This window comes from Elephantulus edwardii, unplaced genomic scaffold (assembly GCF_000299155.1).
Source record: "Elephantulus edwardii isolate Elephantulus edwardi_28Jun2011 unplaced genomic scaffold, EleEdw1.0 scaffold00186, whole genome shotgun sequence".
Classification (NCBI taxonomy): Eukaryota; Metazoa; Chordata; class Mammalia; order Macroscelidea; family Macroscelididae; genus Elephantulus; species Elephantulus edwardii.
Window position 1 is genome coordinate 327,455 of NW_006399936.1, and position 21,690 is coordinate 349,144.

Consider the following 21,690-nt stretch of genomic DNA (forward strand, 5'->3'; position numbering starts at 1 on the left):
CAGATGAGAGGAAGAACTGTCCAAAAGGAATATATGATTAGGCATTATATGCATGACAACAATCTGAAACGAGAAATGCATTGTAGAATGGGCTCAGGGGGAGAAGAAAATGTGCAACAATGAAAAAAATTACAAAGTAAAAATAAAGAAATGAAATAAAACCACACACACAAATAAAATGAGCATGCTACACTTAATAAATAAATAAAATTCAAGTAAGTACAGAATACAGCCTAGCTGATAGCCTCAAGCAAGTAAAGTGAGACGAGATAACAAAGTTGGAAACTCTAAATTAATTTAAAAGTTTGAGAAAACATACATTCATACTTGTTGCTGCTGTTGTGGTTAGGTGCCATCAAGTCGAGTATGACTAATAGCAACCCTATGAACAAAAGATCTGAACCTAGGCCTGTCCTGCACCAGCCAGTCTCATACTTTCTGACACACAAGAGTTCACTGCAGCAGTCACCATGTCAATCCAGCTGGTTGAGGGTCTTCCTTTCCTTTGCTGACCTTCCACCCTTCCCAACATCATGTCCCTCTCTATGGAATAGCACCTCCCAGCAATATGTCCAAAGTATGTGAGGCGAAGCCTCATCATTCTTGCCTCCAAAGAACATTCTGGCTGCACAGTCTCCAAGACATATTTAGTTGTTCTCTTGGCCATCCATGGAATGTTCAGTGTTCTTCTCCAACACCACAGCTCAAAGGTGTCAATTCTTTTTCTGTCATCCCACAACAGAATTACAGTACTGCCCTAGAGCTTAAATTCTGAAGCACTTGGTTTGTGAAAGGTTAAATTGTCTAAGTTCAGACATTGAGTTCCTCCTGACAGTTGAACCAACTATGCTGCAACCACTGAAAAGAAGGGAAATATTATGCCTTCTTATATTTATGTGGTGGTAGGAAATGGGTTCATTCTCGTCAAGTAACTATCTTGTAGCAGTTTAAAGTAGCACTGTGCATACCTTTAGGTAAGAAAGACTCTCACATTGTAGCCAGTTGATGGAATAATAGGAGAGGGGAAACAACCTTGCTTGCTCAAAGTGAGGAGGGCTTATAAAGGTTGCTGCAGAGGATCAAAGACTACAGGCTTCAATATGGGTTACACCTCAACATCAAGAAAACACAAATCATCACCACGGGGCCAATAGGCAGTATCATGATAGATGGTTGTTGTTGTTGTTATGTGCCATTGAGTCTCTTGCGACTCATAGCGACCCTATGTACAACAGCCTTAAACTCTGCTCTGTCCTGTGACAATCGTACTGTCTCTGACACTCCCATCCTGATTATCCCAGTCACTGAACCAATCCACCTCATAGAGGGCCTTCCCCTCCTGCGCTGTCCCTCCACCCTCCCAAGCGTGATGTCCTTCTCCAAGGACCGGTCTCTCCTCACAACATGTCCAAAGTATGTTAGACGGAGCCTCAGAATCCTTGCCTCCAAGGAGCCACCTGGAGAGAAACTGTCAATGACTTCATCTTGCTTGGATTCACAGTCAACACCCTTGGCACCAGCAGCCAGGAAATCAAAAGATGCATTACATTAGGAAAGTATGCTGTCAGGAACCTCTTCAAAGTGCTAAAGAGCAAAGACATTAGTTAGTTTGATGACTAAGGTGCACATAATAAGGTACACCTAATTCAAACTATAAACTTTTCAGTTACATACTATGCCTCTGAAAGTTGGACATTAAGGATGACAGAAAAATTGATGCCTTTTAGTTGTGTGTTGGAGAAGAGTGCTGAATACCCCATGGATTAACAAACAAGTATATCAAAAAGGGTGCAGCCAGGATGTTTCTTTAAGGCAAAGATAGTGAAACATCTCACATACTTTGGGCCTGTTAGGGGAGGCCAGTCCTTGAAGGCCATTATGCGAAGACCCTCAATGAGATGGCTTGACACAGTGACTGGGATAGTGGGCTCATAAGTATGTCAGAGATGATGAGGATGGAACAGGACAGGGGAGGGCTCACATCCATCATTCATAGGGTCTCTATGAATCTTAGTGGACTTGACAGTACTTAACAATAACAACTGATACTAACCTCTTACAACATTCTAAGCTAAATTTAAAACTAATGTTTCTTTCTATAACAATTTAAAAGGAAGTTTCCCCTCCTTTTTCCTTTCAGCTGAGCAGAAGTAATTGACTTTCTTACCAAAACAAAGGCCATTTCATTTCAAAGTTGTTTACCCATTTGTGCAGCAATTTAAAAGTTGAGAGTAATTTGGTAATTGGAGCTTTTCTTTGTCCACTGGGTAATCCATAATCACAGCTGAAATGTACGCCTCTTAAAGCCTACATCCTGCAGCTGGGGATTACTCTCCTTTGGTCATAAAGCACTAGATGGTGCTAGCTATCTCAGGTCCTTGACAAGGCTGGGTCTACTTGTCTGGAATTATCACCAGGCCTGGACATCTGGACGAGAGAAGATACTGTAGAAATCCTCACTAGTTCCATTGCCCATTGTCCTCTCTGTATAAGCCCCACAGCCTCTCACAAGAGGCGGGAGATTTGAGGAGCTCATACTCCCAGTCTTCCTTCTGCAGGCATATGAATAAAATTTTTACTCCAACCCCTGACTCCAAGATCGGTCTTTTTCAGGGTGTGGCATGTTTCCATGTTTCTCAGGTAACAAACAACGTGGCTTTGCACTCAGGAAGAGTGCAGCTGAAAGGAGATGGTAATGGCCAAGTGAGCCCACTGTTGCTAGATGATGCTGGGGAATCAGGTCTGACTCACAGCGACCCCACACACAACGAAGACGACCACCCAGCCCTGGGCCATCGGCACCACTGATCTGTTTCTGAGCACGCTGCTGCAATCACCGTGCCAGTTCATCTCATTGGGGGTCTTTCTTCTTTTCACTGGCTCTGTACTAAATCTTTCTCCAGGAGGTAACTCCTTCTGATAATAGGTCCAAAAGATGCACCAGAGTCTCACCATCCTAGTTTCCAAGGGGCATCTTGGCTACACTTTTTCCAAGATTTGTTTGTTCTTTTGGCAGTCTGTCATCTATTCAATATTCTTCACCAGCATCACAGTTCAAAGACATCCATTAATTTGGTATTCCTTATTCACTGTCCAACTTTCATGTGCCTATGAGGTGACTGAAAATACCCAGGCTTGAGTCAGGTTCACCTTAGTTCTCAAAGTGGTAACCCTATTCTTCAGGTTTTTAAAGAGGTCCTTTGCAGCAGATTTGCCCAAAGGAGTAAATCCTTCAATCCCTTGCCTGTTGCTCCCAAGCAAAAGGAAATCCTTGACACTGTCATTCTTTTCTCTTGAGTCCAGAAAGGGGCAACTTGCCCTCAGAGCTTGTATTGGAAACCAGGGAACTTGCCTGGGCATGTCCTTAATGATTTACTGAATTAAACACCTAGCCAGGAGTCACCGCTCTGACCACTGTGACTACTGGCCACCAGGTGGTCCCAGAACCAACCTTGTGAGTCTTTTTTATTAGCAACTGTGTATATAATCTAATCACAATCCTTGCTCTACCTGCAACAGTGATGGATCATAACTGCCACCAGTTATGATCTGTGATGGTTTGGTCTCCAAATTGTGTAAGTGAAAGCCATGGTCGTGATTCAGTGGAACTCCTTCAGCATCCTGTTGATGGTTTCCCTCATTCCACAATGACTGTCTCTGTCCTATTTATGTCTTAATAAATTTCTCTATGGATTATGTTTGAATCTGGGGTATCTTTCCCCCCCTAGAACAGTTCTCCTGCCAAGTCTAGGAGAATGATAGTGCATTTATTAGTATAAACATGGCAGCTGGAGATGGAGGAGGAGACAGATGACATTGAACAGAGTCAACAGTGAAGGGTGCTGCCCTTATGGATGATAAATTAGTGATTGTGGGGTTCTAACAAAAGACAGAACACTGAAGCACACAACTCTGGACATTTTCAGTAGTTTTACTTCTAGACTTTTAATTAAAGGGCCTTTAAAAGCCTTTTAAAAAGACAACCAGTATCAAACAGGATTGATGCTCCACAGAAAGAGACGCACTAGAAAAAACAAAGGCTTGCTGCTACAAGACAAGCAAAGCTCTTCAACTTGATTTTTTCTAAAGTCTCTCTTCTGATCACATTTCTGGCCAGAAAAGACCTTTCCAGGGATCCCTGTCCTGTCCTTCATCTCTGATTATTAAATATTTACTTGCAAAAATCAAAGCATTGTGGTAGGCACTGGGGGATGCAAGTATCATATGAACTAGTTATTGATCACTAGGAGCATCCAAAAAGGACCCAAGAAGCCTGGAAAGGGTACTTCTCAATGCAATAGCTGTCACTTAGGCACAGATAGTTCAGAGAAAAAAGCTACCTCAGGATGTGGCAGAGAGGGAAGGAAGAGAAACAGTCATGGGAAAGATAAAATACATTATGTTTATACTAGAAAAACAGATTCTAAGCCTATCACACAAAGGTCATTGACATTTCCTGAAAGCACAATCTGGAACTGTTAACAAAGTATAATGTAACAGGGAGGTGTGCTTCCTTGTTAGGAGGAGGGGGGGCCCAAGGCATCAATCAAGAGGGGATGTTCAGAACACCTAAACTTCCGACCTCTGAGTTTGTACAGGTCTGGTTTTGTTTTGTTTTGAGGGGACAACTGGGTGTGGGGAAGACAAAGAAAATAAGTTATGTAGGTGCTTTGGGCCAAATGAGTCTGATAGAACAGGATGTTTCCACAGCACACTGCTCTGACCTTGACGTCTGAGACTGGATTATGTATAACCAGAACCACAGTTTGGGGGCAGGGAGAATTCTCACAAGGCAACACTGCAGGCCAGGAAGAAGGCCTACTTACTTGTCCTATGAGTCAGAGAATGTGCTTCTGAATCACAGAGAAGCCATGCTGGTTGTGAGAAGCAATTTAGAAACAAGAACCCTTCTCACAGCAGCTGAAATCAAATGGTCTAGGTGTGCTGTTTCACTGGGTACATACCAGGGTCAGCCAAGGAGCCAGATGTAAGTTAAACAGACTAAGAATTAAACAGACCCACCTCTTCAGTTCCAGCCCGGTTTTCCCAGCCAACATAACATTCTTTCCCAAAAAAGTGAGGGCATGAATGGAAGAAGGCATGACTCTTCGATTTATCACAGCAAATCTATTGTTATTTCTAATCAGGAGGCTCTAGGGATATACAGAGACACATTTCCTTTCCCAGAAATAGGACAAGTTATTCCATTTGAGAGAAAGCCACTAGGACCACAAGCTATTTCAGCCCAGTCATGGAATCTACTTCAGTTTCCTTTTCACAGGACACCTATATGTCATTGAAATGCTCTCAATTACTCAGTAAAGGCAGATCTTAAAGTCTGGCAATTTCATTCTCTCTCTTCCTCTCCTTTTTTATTTTATAAGTACACTAGCACTTTCACAAATAACACCTTTTGTTTTTCTATGGTTATCATCCTCAAGATTGCCCATATTTTGCCTCTATCTTGCTTCATAAAAGCAGCAAATCTGGGGGAGCTCTGGTGGCCTAGTGGTAAGGAGCTGCAACTACAATCCCAGAGGTGCATGGTTCGAATCCACCAGATGCTTTGCCGAGGAAGGAGGGACAATCTCCTCCTGTACCAGTCAGATATAATTTGACGGTACACTCACACAAAAATAATAATAAAAAAAAATTTTTTTAAAAAGCAGCAAATCTATTTAGCTGCTCAGATAAGACAGTTTTATTAGGTCAACCATGGAAAAAGCCAGTTCTACCTAACACCTAAGTGCTTTTATTTTTGCCAAATTTGAACTTGGAAATTCTTTGCCTCTAAATATTTCTGATCAAATTCATATACCCCAGATTGTATTTGTTTTTGAGATTTCATGCCTTCATTTCTGAGCACCATCACTCTCATCTGACAGTTTGTCACAATGAAGTGGCCTGCATGTTGCTATGATGCTTAACTCTATGCCACAAGTATTTCAAATACCAACTGGTTCCTTTTTAATGGGCAGGTGTCAGTAGAGCTTCCAGACTAAGACAGACTAGGAAGCAGGACTGGCAGTTTACTCCTGAAATAATCGGTCAGTGAAAATGTTATGAACAGCAGTATGTGGTAAGTAGATATGGCTTTTTTTTCAGCTTTGAATATATGGCTTTAACTTTCACCATACGGCTGTGGGTATGATTATACAAATGGGAGGAGTCTATGGCCCACCAAGGGGACCGAATAGCTTGCTAATAACATATATAGAACCGTTTGGCGGGAACATGTAATAAAGGGTGTATACTACTAACAAAGAAAGGTGACCCAACAGAGTGTGGAAACTATAGAACAATCTCACTGATTTCACACGCAAGCAAGATTTTACTGAAGATCATCCAAAAACAACTGGAACAGCACATCAGCAGAGAACTACCAGAAGTCCAGGCTGGATTTAGAAGGGGTCGTGGTACTAGGGATATTGTAGCTGATGTTAGATGTATCTTAGCTGAAAGCAGAGAATACCAGAGGAATGTCTATCTGTGTTTCATTGAATATGCAAAGGCATTTGACTGTGTGGATCATAACAAACTGTGGCTGACTCTGAGAAGAATGGGAATCCCAGAACATTTAATTGTGCTAATACGAAACCTATACTTGGATCAGGAGGCAGTCATCAGAACAGAGCAAGGAACACTGCATGATTCAAAATTGGGAAGGGCGTACGCCAGGGATGCATCCTATCTCCATACCTTTTCAACCTATATGCAGAACAGATTATCCGGGAGGTTGGGCTCTATGAGGAGAAATGTGGGGTCAAGATTGGTGGACGATTTATCAACAATCTGCGTTATGCAGATGATACAACCCTGCTTGCTGAAACTGAAGAGGACCTGAAGCACCTGCTGCAGAGGGTCAAGGACTGCAGCCTACAACATGGATTGACGCTCAATGTCAAGAAGACAAAGATTCTCACCACTGGACCAATTGGCAGCATCAGGATGGATGGTAAAGAGATTGAGATTGTACACAGCTTTAGTTTGTGCGGCTCCACAGTCAACACTCTTGGCACCAGTAGCCAGGAAATTAAAAGGCGCATTGCCATGGGAAAGTCTGCTGTTAGGGACCTCTCCAAAGTACTGAAGAGCAATGGTGTCTCCCTGGAGACTAAGGTGCGTTTGATACAGGCCATGGTCTTCGCAATCACTTGTTATGCATCAAAGAGTTGGACAATGACCAAGGAGGATAGAAGAATTGATGCCTTTGAGCTGTGGTGCTGGAGAAGAGTATTGAGAATACCATGGATTGTTAGGAAAACAAACAGATTTGTCCTGGAAAGGGTTAAACCGGGTGGCTCCTTGGAGGCAAGGATTCTGAGGCTCCGTCTAACATACTTTGGACATGTTGTGAGGAGAGACCGGTCCTTAGAGAAGGACATCATGCTTGGGAGGGTGGAGGGACAGCACAGGAGGGGAAGGCCCTCTATGAGGTGGATTGATTCAGTGACTGAGATAATCGGGATGGGAGTGTCAGAGATAGTACGATTGGCACAGGACAGAGCAGAGTTTAGGGCTGTTGTACATAGGGTCGCTATGAGTCGCAAGAGACTCAACGGCACATAACAACAACAACAACAACTACTAACAAGGGAAGTGTTTGTTACCATCCTGTCCGGTTTACATTTAATAGCTTTAGAGGGAGAAAAGAGAATCTTATTACCATCAAGAAAGAAGGAGAGAATACATCATGTCATTTTGGGTCAGAGAGACAGATCTAGATCAAGAACAGCAGTAGTAACAGCAGCAGAGGTCGTAGAGAACCAGGGACTGAACTAAGATTGCTGTCCCATGGAGCCAGAGCTGAGGACCTTCACCTAGACTTACTGGTAGTGAGTGTGGGAGACGTCATTGTTGGCAGAACTGAAAGAGCTTTGCAACACTGGTCCAGAGCCAGAAGGCTGAAGGTCAGAGCACACTAAAGACTGAGAGTAGGCCTGAGGAGAAGGTGTCCTGACTAAAGAATTGTATCCTGAATGTTTCTGACCTGATTTTTAACCTATTACTTCCCTCATAATCCCCATGTTCATTAGTGTTGTCTGAGAGTTCCATTGTATGGCCACTGCAATGGATTAGCAAACCAAACAGTTGCATATGGGAGAGAACGGGAGCAGCAGCTAGTGGAAGAACTGACAGAAGTAGATATAGAAATAAGGGAGGTTTTGTCGGTGCAGTGCCAAAGAACTGAGTCCCTCACCTTCTGGCATTCAAAATACGAATAGAGAAGAGCTGCCTCCTCAAAGTTGAATTGACCTTAATTATATGCTTGGAGTATGTCATGCTTAGCAAAATAGAAGATTAGTGGAAAAGGAAGACCTTCACAGAATTTTTTACATCCCCTCCTCCCTAACTATAAAACCCCTAAGAGCTCTGGTGGACTAGTGGCAAGAAGCTGCAGTGCAATACCAGAGGTGAGGGGTTCGAATCCACTAGATGCTCTACTGAAGAAGGAGGGACAATCTCCTCTTATACCAGTCACATCTGATTTGATGGTACACACAGAAAAAAATGTAAGAAAAACAAACAACCTCCCTCATTTACATCCTAAAGGGTTTTTCACATTGTCCATATGGCTTATGAGAAAGTCTCTAAATCTGTAATTCAGTACCTCTCTGTTCACCTTTGTAAACAGAGATACATACAAAATCAAGATGGGATGGGATTAAATAGGGACAATGTACATTTGTTCTTCTCCAACCTGAAGCTCAACATCAGGAAAACAAAGATTCTCACCACTAGGCCAACTGGCAGCATCATTATGGATGGTGAAGAGAACGAGATTATTAACAGTTTTAGTTTGTTTGGTTCCACAATCAACATTCCTGGTATTAGAAGCCAGAAAATCAAGAGACGAATTGCATTGGAAAAATCAGCTGTCAAGGACCTCTCCAGAGTACTTAAGAGCAATGACGTTAGGTTGAAGACTAAGGTGCACCTGATCCGGGCTACAGTCTTCACAATTGTGTGCTATGAGTCAGAGAGCTGGACAGTGACTAGGGATGAAACAAAGAGTATTGATGCCTTTGAGCTGTGGTGCTGGAGAAGAATATTGAATATACCATGGACTGCTAGAACAAACAGATTCATCCTGGAGAGGATGAAATTGGGCTACTTGGAAGCAAGGATTCTGAAGCTTTGACTGACATACTTTGGGCATGTTGCAAGGAGGGACCAGTCCATGGAGAGGTACAGCACGTTTGGGAGGATGGAGGGACAGTGCAAACGAGGAAGATCCCTGATGAGATGGATGAATTCAGTGATTGCGGTAATGGTAGTAGGTATGTCGGAGACAGTGGGGTTGGTACAGGAGGGTTTAGGGCTCTTATACATTGGGTCACTATGAGTCACAAGCAACCTGACGGCACATAACAACAACCAGAAAAATGGAAAATGCTGATTTACTGAACAACATATACTTTTCTTTCCATGGATATGATTATTCAACAGGCCCGATCACTAGTAGCCAGACAGGAAAATGCAGGCACAAAAGCAAAAATTATTAAGTACATCTCTTGACACCCAGGTCAGAGCTCTGTACAACTTAATTTTGCCTGTGATCAGAGTGAAGTTGTGGGGAAGCAGAAGATATAAGAATCCATTACTAAAACCCAGTCATGTAAAGGAAGCGATTTTCCAAGAAAAAAAATTCTAACAACAAAAAACAAATAAAACACACAAAAAACCTGACTGTGGAGAGACTAGTATTCACCCTTGATGTCAATGAGATTTTGGGCCCAACCATCCATATTCTTTCTCAAGAAGAACGGCTTATACACAGATATGTACAGGCAAATCAGAGTAAGAAAGAACAGTTGAAGCACGGGTTTAGAAATACATTATTTTTTAATCATATAGGATCAAAAGGGTAGCATTTATCCAGGACAAGTTTCAGAAGATAAGGGTGAAGGTTCAGAAAGAAGAGAACAGAGGGTAAATAGAAACAAGAACCACAGGAGAGAAGTGGGAAGAATGCTACTACATGTGGGCATTAGAATTAATGTCATCAAATAAAATGCATATTAATGGTTGGATGGATTACCGGTCTGCTCTGTATACTCCCACTTGAATCACAATTAAAAAATGGGAAGGGGAAAGATCTTTTTAGCAGTAATTTTATCCCACCCTAAATTTTAAGCAACAGATTAATCCTCTAGTAGAAGAGTTAGAAATACAACTAAACAAATAAGCATATCTTTTAGGGAAATACATATGATCTTTACAGGCAGTCTTCAGATTATAAGAGTTCTGTTCCTAGGTTTATCTTTAAATCAATTCTGTAGATACAGATAGTGTTTTGAAAGTCAGTTACTATAATACATAGTACATATGTGTACTTTCTATGCCTAAAATATCTTACGGAATGACAAAAGAGCAAACAAATCAGTCTTAGACGAAGTGCAACCAAGGTGCTTCTTCGAGTGAGGGATGATGAAACTTCATTTCACATACTTTGGGAATGTTATTAGGAGGGGCCAAATTCTTGGAAGACGACATTTTGGGGAAAGATGAGGGTTAGAGAAAAAGAGGAAACATTGAAAAAGCACCATTACCAGAATAAAGAAGCATCAAGCTGCAACGAGAAAAAAAAAAAAGAGGAAACCCTCAAGAAGGTTGACACACGGACTGTAACAATGGGTGGGAGCAAATCTCAGATCATGAGTTAAGGTACACGGTAGGGCACGATTCAAATCTGTTATTCACCTTGAGTCTTAGTCAACTTGACACCATCTAATAACAACATGCTTAAAGAAATATTAAACACTTTCAGATACCACTAAAATATCTTTAACATGGTAATATGGCAATAATAATAATAATAATAATAATAATTTGATGCAAAGTAGTACCCACTTGTTATTCAGAGTCACTGAATGTACCTCAAATTTTTACTATATTAGGCTTTAAATGGGTTGTATAAAGCAAATGCTCGGGAACTGCTATATCCAGGTTAAGGAAATTAGGTATTGGACATAAACCAAATTAATAAAACGAGGTCAAATTTGATAGCTACAATTGTGGCAATATGTATATAAATTTAGAAACAGCAGAAACTAGTGGCCTCTTTCTCAGGCCCTCACACCAATGCTAGGGCGGTTTGCTACAGCTGATATTTCTGAAGGGGAAAAAAAAGAGAGAACAATTATATGCTTACATATGGGCCCACCCACCCACCAAATTTCAAATCTGCATTTTTCTTCAGCTCTAAGAAAATGGAGTTTGCTGGAACATTCAACTTTGCTTCAGCAAATCCAACCAGCTGGGAAGTTTGGTAATTTTGCTACCTCCTCTCAGAAAACTCTGTACCCCTAAGAAGTAAACATATTTGTAGCACTCTGTCAGAAAACAGGCTTTTATGCCTTTAAGCTCTGGTGCTGGAGAAGAGTTTTCAATATACCATAGACTGCCAAGAGGAAAAACAGGTTTGTCCTAGAGAGGGTGAAGCTAGCCTGCTTCTTATAGGCAAGGATTCTGAGACTTCATCTCACATACTTTGGACATGTTGCAAGGAGGGACCGGTCCTTGGAGAGGGATGTCATGCTTGGAAAGTTGGAGGGATGGAGAAAGAGAGGGAGACAATCAATAAGATGGATTGATTCAGTGACTTGAATAATGAGGGTAGGTGAGTTGGAGATAGTAAAGTTGGCACAGGTTACAGCAGGTATCAGGGCTGTTATACACAGGGTCGCTGTGAATCACAAATGACTCAACAGCACATAACAACAACAACAACAAACAAGCTTAAATCACAAAATTCTTAGAACAAAGGGAAAATTCTCATAGCCTTAAATTTGGCATTGCAGTCTTGGTATGACACCCAAAAAATCTTCAGAGTCTACAAAGAACTTCCAAAATTCATTAAGCACACCTTAATCTCCACACTGACATTGCTGTTCTTCAGTACTTTGGAGAGATCTCTGACAGCAGACCTTCCCAATGCAATTCTTCTTTTAATTTCCTGGCTGCTGGTACCAAGAGTGTTGATTGTGGAGCCAAGCAAACTAAAGCTGTTAACAATCTCAATCTCCTCACCATTTATCATGATGATGCCTTACCTGAATTTTAAGACATGTCAAGAATAGATTTACCTCACTGAACACTAATGACTGATTGAAAACCAGATGAGTTATGGGATAAGAGAAAGGACATCACACATGAAGAAAGTAAAAGGTCATTAAAGAGATGGGAAAGAAAGAAAAGACCAAAACAGATGTCAGAACAGACTCTAAAATTTTCTCTAGAACACAGAATAGTGAAAGCAAATAGTAGAAGAAATGAAAATTTAAAGGAGTAGAACGGAAGCTTTGAAAATGCGCTTCAAGAAGAGAAACTATGCAAAGACCTAGAGTGAGAAAATCAAAAGGGAAGGGCATGCTTGGTATTTCACAAGTGGAAAGAAATAAGGCAAAATTAAAATGACTGACAGATTCTAGGGAGCTCTGGTGGCCTAATGGCAAGAAGCTGCACTGCAATCCCAGAGGTACACAGTTTGAATTCACCGTATGCTTTGCTGGAGAAGGGGCAATCTCCTCCTTTACCAGTCAGATCCGATTTGACAGTACACACACACACACACACACACACACACACACACAATTACTGAAGGATTCTATGGGCAAAATATTCAGTGACATAGAAAGAATCAAAAGAAGGTGGAACGAATACATTAGAATTATTTTACCAGAAAGAACTGGTCAACATTCAGTCATTTCAGGAGATAGCATACAATTGTAAACTGATGAAACTTAAGGAGGAAATTCAAGCTTCACTGAAGGCACTAGCAAAACACAAAATTCTAGGAACTGACAGCCTTATTAATTAAGATGTTTAAAAAAAATTGATACAATGCTTTAAGTATTTACTCCTCTGTGCCAAGAAGACTATTTGTTACATGGCCAAATGTCTGGAAGAGATCTGTATTTGTACCTATTTAAAAAAAAGCTGATCCAACAAAATATGGAAATTATCAAACAGTATCATTATCATCACACATAATTAAAATACTACCAAAGAGAATTTTAAAAGAGTTGGAGCTCTTTATTAACAGGGAATTGCCAGAATTTCAAGTCACAAGAAGTATCACTACTGATGTCAGATGGATTTAGGTTGTAAATACAGAATACCAGAAAGGTATATACCTGCATTGTATTGACCATACAAAGGCAGCTGACTGTTTTGTTGTTATGTGTCATCAAGTCGCTTGCAACTCATAGTGACCCTATGTATAGCTGCTCTGAACCCTGTAATCAAAAGATTACATCCGGGGAGCTCTGGTGGCCTAGTGGCAAGGAGCTGCAACTATAATCCCAGAGGTGCACGGTTCGAATCCATCAGATGCTCTACTGGGGAAGGAGGGACAATTTCCTCCTGTACCAGTCAGATCTGATTTGACAGTACTCACACACACCAAAAAAATTAAAATAAAAGAAAAAAAGATTACATCCTTCAGTATAGATTTCACTTCAGCATAAAGGAAACAAAAGTCACCTCTATTGAAGCAATAAGTAGCATCATGAAAAATGGAAGAAATACTGAAGTGGACAAAGACTTCATTTTACTTGAATCCACAATCACTACCCATGGAAACAGCAGTACAGAAATTACTTAGTGCATCAGACAAATCTGCTGCAGAAGATCTCTTTAAAGGGTTAAAACGAAAAGACTTTATTTTGAGAACTAAGGTGTACCAGACCCAAGCGAGGGCATTTTCAGTCACCTCATATGCATGTGAAAGGAACACCAAAGAAGAAGAGTGATGCCTTTGAATTATGGTGTTGGCAAAGGATTTTGGATATACCATAGATTACCAGGAGAACTGCAAAGCTATCTTGAAAGAAGTACAGCCAGCATGTTTAGAAGGAAGGATAGCAAGACTTCGGGCATGCTGTCAGGAAGGATCTGGACATCATGCTTGATAAAGTAGGGAGCCAGTGAGTGAAAAAGAGGACGATCCTCAATGAAATGGATTAACAAAGTGGCAGCAACAAGGGTTTCAGACATGAAAATGGCTAAGCCTGGGCAATGTTTCCTTCTAATGAATATAGCTTTTCTTTGAGTCTGTACTAACTCTCTGACATTTAGCAACAATGTCATGATGTTGCTTATTTGTCTATTTGTGAGGGTATCTGTCTCATGATGAGATATAATCCATACTGAAGGCTCCAGTCAGTCACTCATTAAGTCATTAACATCAAGTCAGAACTGAGCTGACCCTCTAGTGGATGTTTGGAATATTCAAACCAGTTGCCTATAGGTTAGCAATGTAACTCAGTACAGACTACACACTATAAGAAAGTTCCTTCTACAGTCAGTTGTCATGTGCCTTCAATCTATGAACAATGGATCTGATTTATGCCCTATTGTGTGCTGTTCTCACCTAGGGGATTCCAGATCAAAACTACAATTAGATAACACTTCACTCGTAATTGAATTGCTATTATTAGTAAAACAAAAAATAAGGTGTTGGCGAGTAGTTAGATTTCCCATGTAAAGCTGATGGAAACAGCACAAGTTACATAATAACAACAGGAAATAGTTAATGGATAACCAAACAGTTTTCCAAAGACAGAAACACTAGCACCAGTCTATTCCTAGGTATATAACCTAAAGCCATACAGTCTGACCTTACCAGCAGGTATTGATGAAAATGAAAAGCTACTGTATAACTAGGAGGCTCTGGTGGCCTAGTGGTAAGGAGCTGTACTGCCTTTCTGAAGATGTTCGAATCCACCAGCATCTGTGGGAGAAAGATGAACAATCTCCTCCTGTCTCCAAAACCCTGTTGAAGGGTCAGCTATGAATTGATTCTGATAACAACCTTGTATACTGGGGTGCCAGGTTTTGGTAGGGAATGGTGTAATGATCTATGAATATAAGGTGGTGATTAAAGAACATGAGAATATATTTAGCAGAAATAAACTATATCAAGATTCAGTAATTCAAACTCAATTCATTGCTGTCAAGTCAGAACCAACTCATAGCTGACCTCCAGTGGGTTTTCAGAGGCTGTAAATAGCCCTGGAGATTGCCCATCTTTCTTTCCCACAGCAGCTGGTGGATTCATACTGCTCTCATATGTGTTGGCAGGGAGACTCTACACACTAGGCCACCAGCACATCTCAATTAAGACTGATGTTGTTGTTATGTGCCACTGAGTTGCCTGCAATTCACAGTGATCCTACATACATTACCTCTGAACCCTACCCTGCCCTATCCTGAGGATATGTTTGCAAAGTTTAAAACAGGTAAAGACAAACCAACAAATAAATGCTTTCTTTCTCCAGCTATACTGGTTAAGAACTTTCAACTTACATACAGTCTGTACTTATAAATCAACCCTTAAAAAACATTATATTAAAAATTCAAAGTACATACAACAGTTGTAAGAACTGAACCTATTATGTAATTGTGTATTTAAACATTACTAATATTATATTTTATAGGTTTCCTGTTATCTGAAAGTAGAATGTTCCTATGAAATCTTTTTGCAAACTCAAAATGGTATAAAGCAAAGAAACAATTACCTTTCATTTGTATGGGGGGGGGCATCTACCAAATCACAGCAAATAACACATAAAACCTACAATAACACTAATATATAGGGAGGTCTGGTGGCTTAGTGGTAAGAAACTGCCCTACCAACCTGGAAGGCATGTGTTTCAAATCCACCAGCTGTACCACAGGAGAAAGAAAGATGGACAATCTCCAGTGTGATTTACTGCCTTTGAAAACCTGCTGAACGGTCAGCTATTGGGTAGGTTCCGACTTGACCGCACATAACACCATCACCACTACTATACAGTGTGCGCAGACAAGGTTCAAAGGTACACTGGCTAGATACTGAGAAGCTCAGTGTAGCAGTTACAAGGGAAGGAGGTTGGCAACACCACTCTCATTGCTCACGGTGTGTGCTGCCTCTTTAACAGGTCTCTGCAAAACAGCTGCTGAATGTTAAGTTTCACTTTTTTTTTTCCAGTAAGTTTCACTTTTTACCTTTTGTAAAAACAAAACTCATCAGATTTCTTTCTGTTAGTGAAAACAAGTTTTAATGCATGTCTTTTATACAAAATGGCATAAAACAAACTTTCAAAGAGTGGGAGATAATCCATGTTAAAAAGATCCTTTTGTTTATCTGAGAGTACTTTTATGCACAGATACACTATACACAAAGACAACATGTGACTAAATGAAGTTAATACAAACTGTACCTACTTGTTCCAATTTATCTGATTTAAAGACAGATTTAGCAACTAAATTAGTTCTTAATCCAGAAATTGCCTGTAGTGCTAAGTACAGTATTTCAAATTCCTCTCAGTATCTTAATTTTAACAAAGAATATTTTTACTCTTTGCACCATACCTCTAAGTCACACTCAATCCAAATTCCATGCTGTAGATTTGCTTCCCACTGTTGGCAACCTTCTATTTGGTTTCTGAGGCTGTAAATCTTAATGAGAGTAGATAGGCTTATTCACCACTTGTGAAGCAGCTGGTGGATTCAAACTATTTGCCTTTTAGTTAGCACCCCAGAATACAGTGCACTATGACACTAGGGCTCCTTCTGTATCCCATACTGAGCTGTGTTTCACTCCACAGCACTTATCAATACTTACAGTAACATATTTAATGGTTTATTTATTGTCCATGACCTCCACTTGGATAGATGCCATGAGAAAGTGAGGCCCGTCAACTTTATTCACTACCTACATCATTTCCAGGCCCTAAAACAGTATTTGGGGTTCAACAGGTACATTCCACAAATATTCATTTATTGACTGAATAAATTAATATGTAGGCTGAAGTCCTGCAACAATTTTTATTAATCTATGGGCAACTAACTGTGGATTTAAGAGGTTAACCATGTGGAGTTGAGATGTGTCATCCTGGAGTCATTCCTCTCCACTGCCTGCTGGACTGGATATGTTCTCTTTTCACTTTGCAGCCAGCAACAAGCATCTTCTGCCTCACACATTCTGCCTATGGTCTACCTGCCAGCTTTCAGCCCTTCTCAAAGGGTATCAAAAGCAACACAAGTAACAAGCTTATTTTAAATGACTAATCTGCCTTGCCCTAAACGAAACCAAATCCACTGTCCTCGACTAGATTCTGACCCACAGTGACCCTCCGCCAGGTATCCAAGGCTGTGAATCTGTAAAGGAAGGAGCCAGCCCATCTTTCTCCATGGTGCAGCACATGGATTTGAACCGCTGACCTTTTGGTTAGTGATGTAGTAAATTATACACTCCACCACCAGAGCTCCTTGTCCTACTTAATGCTAAGTGGATCTCAAATTAACAAATAAAAGGTACCACCAGAACTTAGACAGGGAATCACATCCAGGAAAGTAACAGCTTTCTTCTGGAGTTTCTTCTGATGATTCTCTCCTCATAATCTCAGCAAGACTTCAGATCAATTTACTTACTGGCCTGATCTCTGAGTTCTTCAACCCATTCACAGTTCCTGCTAACAAAATGTTCTCTTAATTTTTCTTTTCTCAAAGTCTAACATCTCAAGAATAAAGCCCTGGGTGAGTCTCATAATGCTAAATTCTAAGTTAAAATACCCTTCCTAAAATACTTTGACTGTTGGGGTGGGGGTGGGAAAGGCTGCCATAGTCCTCTCACATGGTCTCATGGGAACTTAAATTTATAAGAAGCTAGGCCTCCAGTTTGTTTGAGATTGTTCACAGCTTTACTTTGCTTGACTCCACAATCAACACTCTTACCACCAGCAACAAGGAAATTAAAAGTCTTATTGCAAAGGGAAAGTTTGAGGTTAGAGACCTCTCTAAAGTACTGAAGAGCAATGATGTCAGTCTGGAGACTAAGGTGTGCCTGACACAGGCCATGGTCTTTGCAATGACTTGCTATGCATCAGAGAGCTGGAGAATGACTAGCGGTGATAGAAGGGGAGTTGATGCCTTTGAGCTGTGGTGTTGGAGAAGAGTATTGAATATACCATGGACTGCTAAGAGAACAAACAGGTTTGTCCTAGAGAGGGTGAAGCCAGGCTTCTCCTTGGAGGCAAGGATTCTGAAGCTTCGTCTTACATATTTTGGACATTTTGCAAGGCGGGATCAGTCCTTGGAGAGGGATGTCATGCTTGGGACGATGGAGGGACAGCGCAGGAGAGGAAAACCCTTGATGAAATGGATTGATTCAGTCACTGGGCTAATGGGGGTAGGTGTGTCAGAGACAATGAGATTGGCACAGGATAGAGCAGGATGTAGCACTCTTATACACAGGGTCACAATGAGTCTCAGACAACTCGATGGCAGATAACAACAACAGGCCCCCAGTTGGTGTATTCTGGACAGGGCCAGGCCTACCTAACTAAACAATTCTTAGGACATATTCACCTGTGAATGCTCACAGTGTATGTGTTACTTTTTACTCATGACATCAACAATAGTGACCACAAGGAAAAGTGGTAAGGTTTCATATATTCCACACTGATACTAAAGTAGCTGACTTTTCCAATAAAAAAGACAAGCTTTTAATATATTCTAGATCCCTTGGCTCTCTTGCTCTGATTGAGAGATAATCATTATAGAAAGGAAATCTGGTTCGAATCCACCAGATGCTCTGCTGGAGAAGGAGGGGCAATCTCCTCCTGTACCAGTCAGATCTGATTTGATGGTACACGCACAAAAAATAATAAAATTTTTTAAAAAAAGGAAATGTTATCTATAGGACATTTTAGACTAAGAATTTAAAAATAATAAAAATTGCATTGGTATACTCCACGTTTAGTCTTTATCTTCCTTGCCATCTGTGGCAATAAATGACCACTCTGCTGCCTAATATTTTCTTCCTGAGACCTAGACTCTGATATACCATCAATTGCAATCCTCTACTTCTCTTTATTTTCCTTTTATAATTTATAATCAGATTGCTAACAGGATCTTTAGGAATCTGCTCTTCTTTTATTTTATGCTATAAATACTCCTAAATAGTATTCTTTCTCCTTTCAGAGTATTTGTACCAATCTCAAGTCGCTTTGCCCTTGTTTGTTCTTGATTTCCACTGCAGCATGTGACATAATCCGAGTTCTAAGTCACTGCCCTAAGAGTGATTCTTGGGGAGCTCTGGTGGCCTAGTGGCAAGGAGCTGCAACTACAATCCCAGAGGCGCATGGTTCGAATCCACCAGATGCTCTGCCGGGGAAGGAGGGACAATCTCCTCCTGTACCAGTCAGATCTGATTTGATGGTACACGCACACAAAAATAATAAAAACAAAAAAAAAGTGATTCTTAGACTGAAGTTGAGTCCATCCTCACAACATCCAGTGAGACCGACTGGAACAAAAAGAGATGTATGGTAAAGGAGCTAAAAAACTGAGTAGAAAAATAATCCTAAACTGTGTCTTCTGAAACTTGGATCCTCATTTTCCTAGTCTGCCATGATCATAATTTATATCAAACAACAAATGTTGAAAAAACAATTCCCCATATGGCATTGGATAAATTACTAAACCATTCTTTTCTTCTACCCTCCCATCTGTCATTGAAAGAGAACACTGCTCCCTCCTTGGTTCTTTTATACAGGGAGAAGAAACAGAGAGGATTTACCTGTGTAAAAGAGTAACACTGGACTAATACTTTTTAAAAGTCAAAATAAGTCTCTTAATATAGAAAGCAAGGACCAAAGCTTGGAATCAAATGTTAGTCACGTGTTTAACCCAGTAAGTCCCTAAGGAAGGAAAAGAGAACACTACTACAAAACCCGAAATCTAGGCTAGCATCTTGGCTTTAATTTAGTTCAGTGTCGAGTGTAGCAAGCACTGCAGATTATACAACAAAGCCTCTAAAATCTTGAAAAAGTATTAGATGTGAAGTGCCTTGGAAGACAGGCCTGGCAACTGCTTCCAAAAGGTGACTGCCTTGAAAAGCCTAGGGAGCCGTTCCACTCTGCACACATGGGGTCCTTGGGAGTCCTAAGTTACATCCTAGCATCCAGTTTTGATGACAAGGAGCTTGCTTAAAGGTGTGTAAATGAGACTGCAGTTTATTAAGGGTGAAAAAAAACAAATATGTCTTGGAGAAAGTGCTTCCTTGGAGGCACAGATAACAAAGCTTCATCTCACATACACTGGGCATGTTGCTAAGAGAGGCTATTCCTTGGGGAGGGACATCAAGCTTGGAAAGGTGGCGGGTCAGCGGGAGAGCAAGACCCTCAACCAGGTGGACTGACACAGCGACTGCAGCAGTGGGCTCGAGCGTGTCAGATGATGAGGATGGCACTGGATAGGTCAAAGTTCAGATCTGCTGTTCACAGGGTTGCTATGGGCCGGCCTCCACTCGATAACATCATCTGGATCATCAATCCCTGGAAAAGTTAAACTGCCTATCAACGTAACCCATCAAGGCTCATCTCTCAGATTTCATAAGAAACATTCCAAAGTGCAAGATTGGGATCGCTCTGAGCCTGGACACCGGACCTCGGCTCCTCTCGGGCACCATCTCCCGGCTGCCGACCTGGGTTAAGTTACCTAGTTTGCGCAGGTTTCTCCGTCTCTCCCGCTCCAGCGAGAGGCACGAACCCGAAGACAGAAAGGCAGTCCCTTCGTCTCGAGCCCCCCGCTTTTCCTTCCCGTTTCCTCGCTGGCGCTCCACCTCCACGAAGTTCCCTTTAAATGCATGTCATTCTCTAGCCCTTTAAATCCGCAGCCCGAGAATTCCCCTGCATTCCCCACACTTTATCCTCACTTTCGGTTCCCCTCCTAAGGGAGTTACTATGTTTCTCGCCCGGATTCCTTCCAGACCCTCAGCAGCCTCAGCGCGCGATCTGGTCACTTCTGGTCTCTCTCTTTCCCACCCCAGATCCAAATCCCGCAGCGGATTCGAACTAGGACCCTCTCCACCTGCAGCGGCGCTGCCCGGCCTCCCCCGCCGCCCCCAGCCCCGCGGAACGTGGGCTTCCTAGTCCGCCCCGAGTCCCCGACGCCGCCCGCCTCCCCGGTCCACTCACAGGAGGCCGGAGCAGGTGGTGCAGACGAAGCTGCCCACGGTGATATCCACGTAGGTGACCCCGCGCTGGGCGCACTCGAAGCAGTGGCGGTTCCCGGCCTGGCTGCAGCCGCCCAGCTCCCGCACCCGGCGACACCACACCTCTGAGGCCGCTTCTGCCTCTGCCTTCCCCCCGCCGACCCCGCCACCTGGGCCTGGGCCCTTCTTCGTGGCCATCACCATCGCTCTCCCGCTCACTCGAACCCTCGCCGCTTCAACCACTGCCGCCTTCCCGCCTCCTCAAGCCGCCTCCACACGCTCAGCGCCCCTGACAGAAGCTCGGCGGCGGACCGCAACCGCGCGAGACTCCTCCGCTCCCTGACTCTCCCATCCCGCACCCTGATTGGCTGGTCTCTTCCCACCTCCTTGCTCTGATTGGCCTGGCATCGAACGGCCTTGGCTTTAAGAAGCCGCCTACGCCACGCCCCATTGCCTTAAAGCCTCAGGCCTCTCCCATTGGCCCGCAGAGGCCCCGGCCGGGAGAACTGTGCGTGCCCTCTCTTGTTCCCTCCCTCTCTCGCCACTGCCTTCCCGGTGGGCCGCCTCCCAGCTCTGGTTGGCGAGTTCTCCCCCAACTCCCTACCTACCCCGGAACTTAGGCTCCAACACCAACTCTGATTGGTTAGCAAGGTTGCAAAGTTAGCGCGCCAGTGAGAGGTGGTGGTCACTGGGTGCGCAACTCT

At 42.2% G+C, this 21,690-nt stretch overlaps 1 protein-coding gene across 1 annotated transcript in view; it reads right to left on the reverse strand.

Annotated features, from left to right (window-relative positions):
• Positions 1-21,315, reverse strand: part of AGFG2 (ArfGAP with FG repeats 2) — a 35,039-nt gene extending 13,724 nt beyond the window's left edge. The window contains exon 1 of the mRNA XM_006896470.1: positions 20,970-21,315. Coding sequence (XP_006896532.1) covers positions 20,970-21,190 — 221 coding nt within the window. The 5' untranslated portion in view covers positions 21,191-21,315. The remainder of the gene's footprint in view (positions 1-20,969) is intronic.
• Between the last annotated feature and the right edge of the window lie 375 nt (positions 21,316-21,690).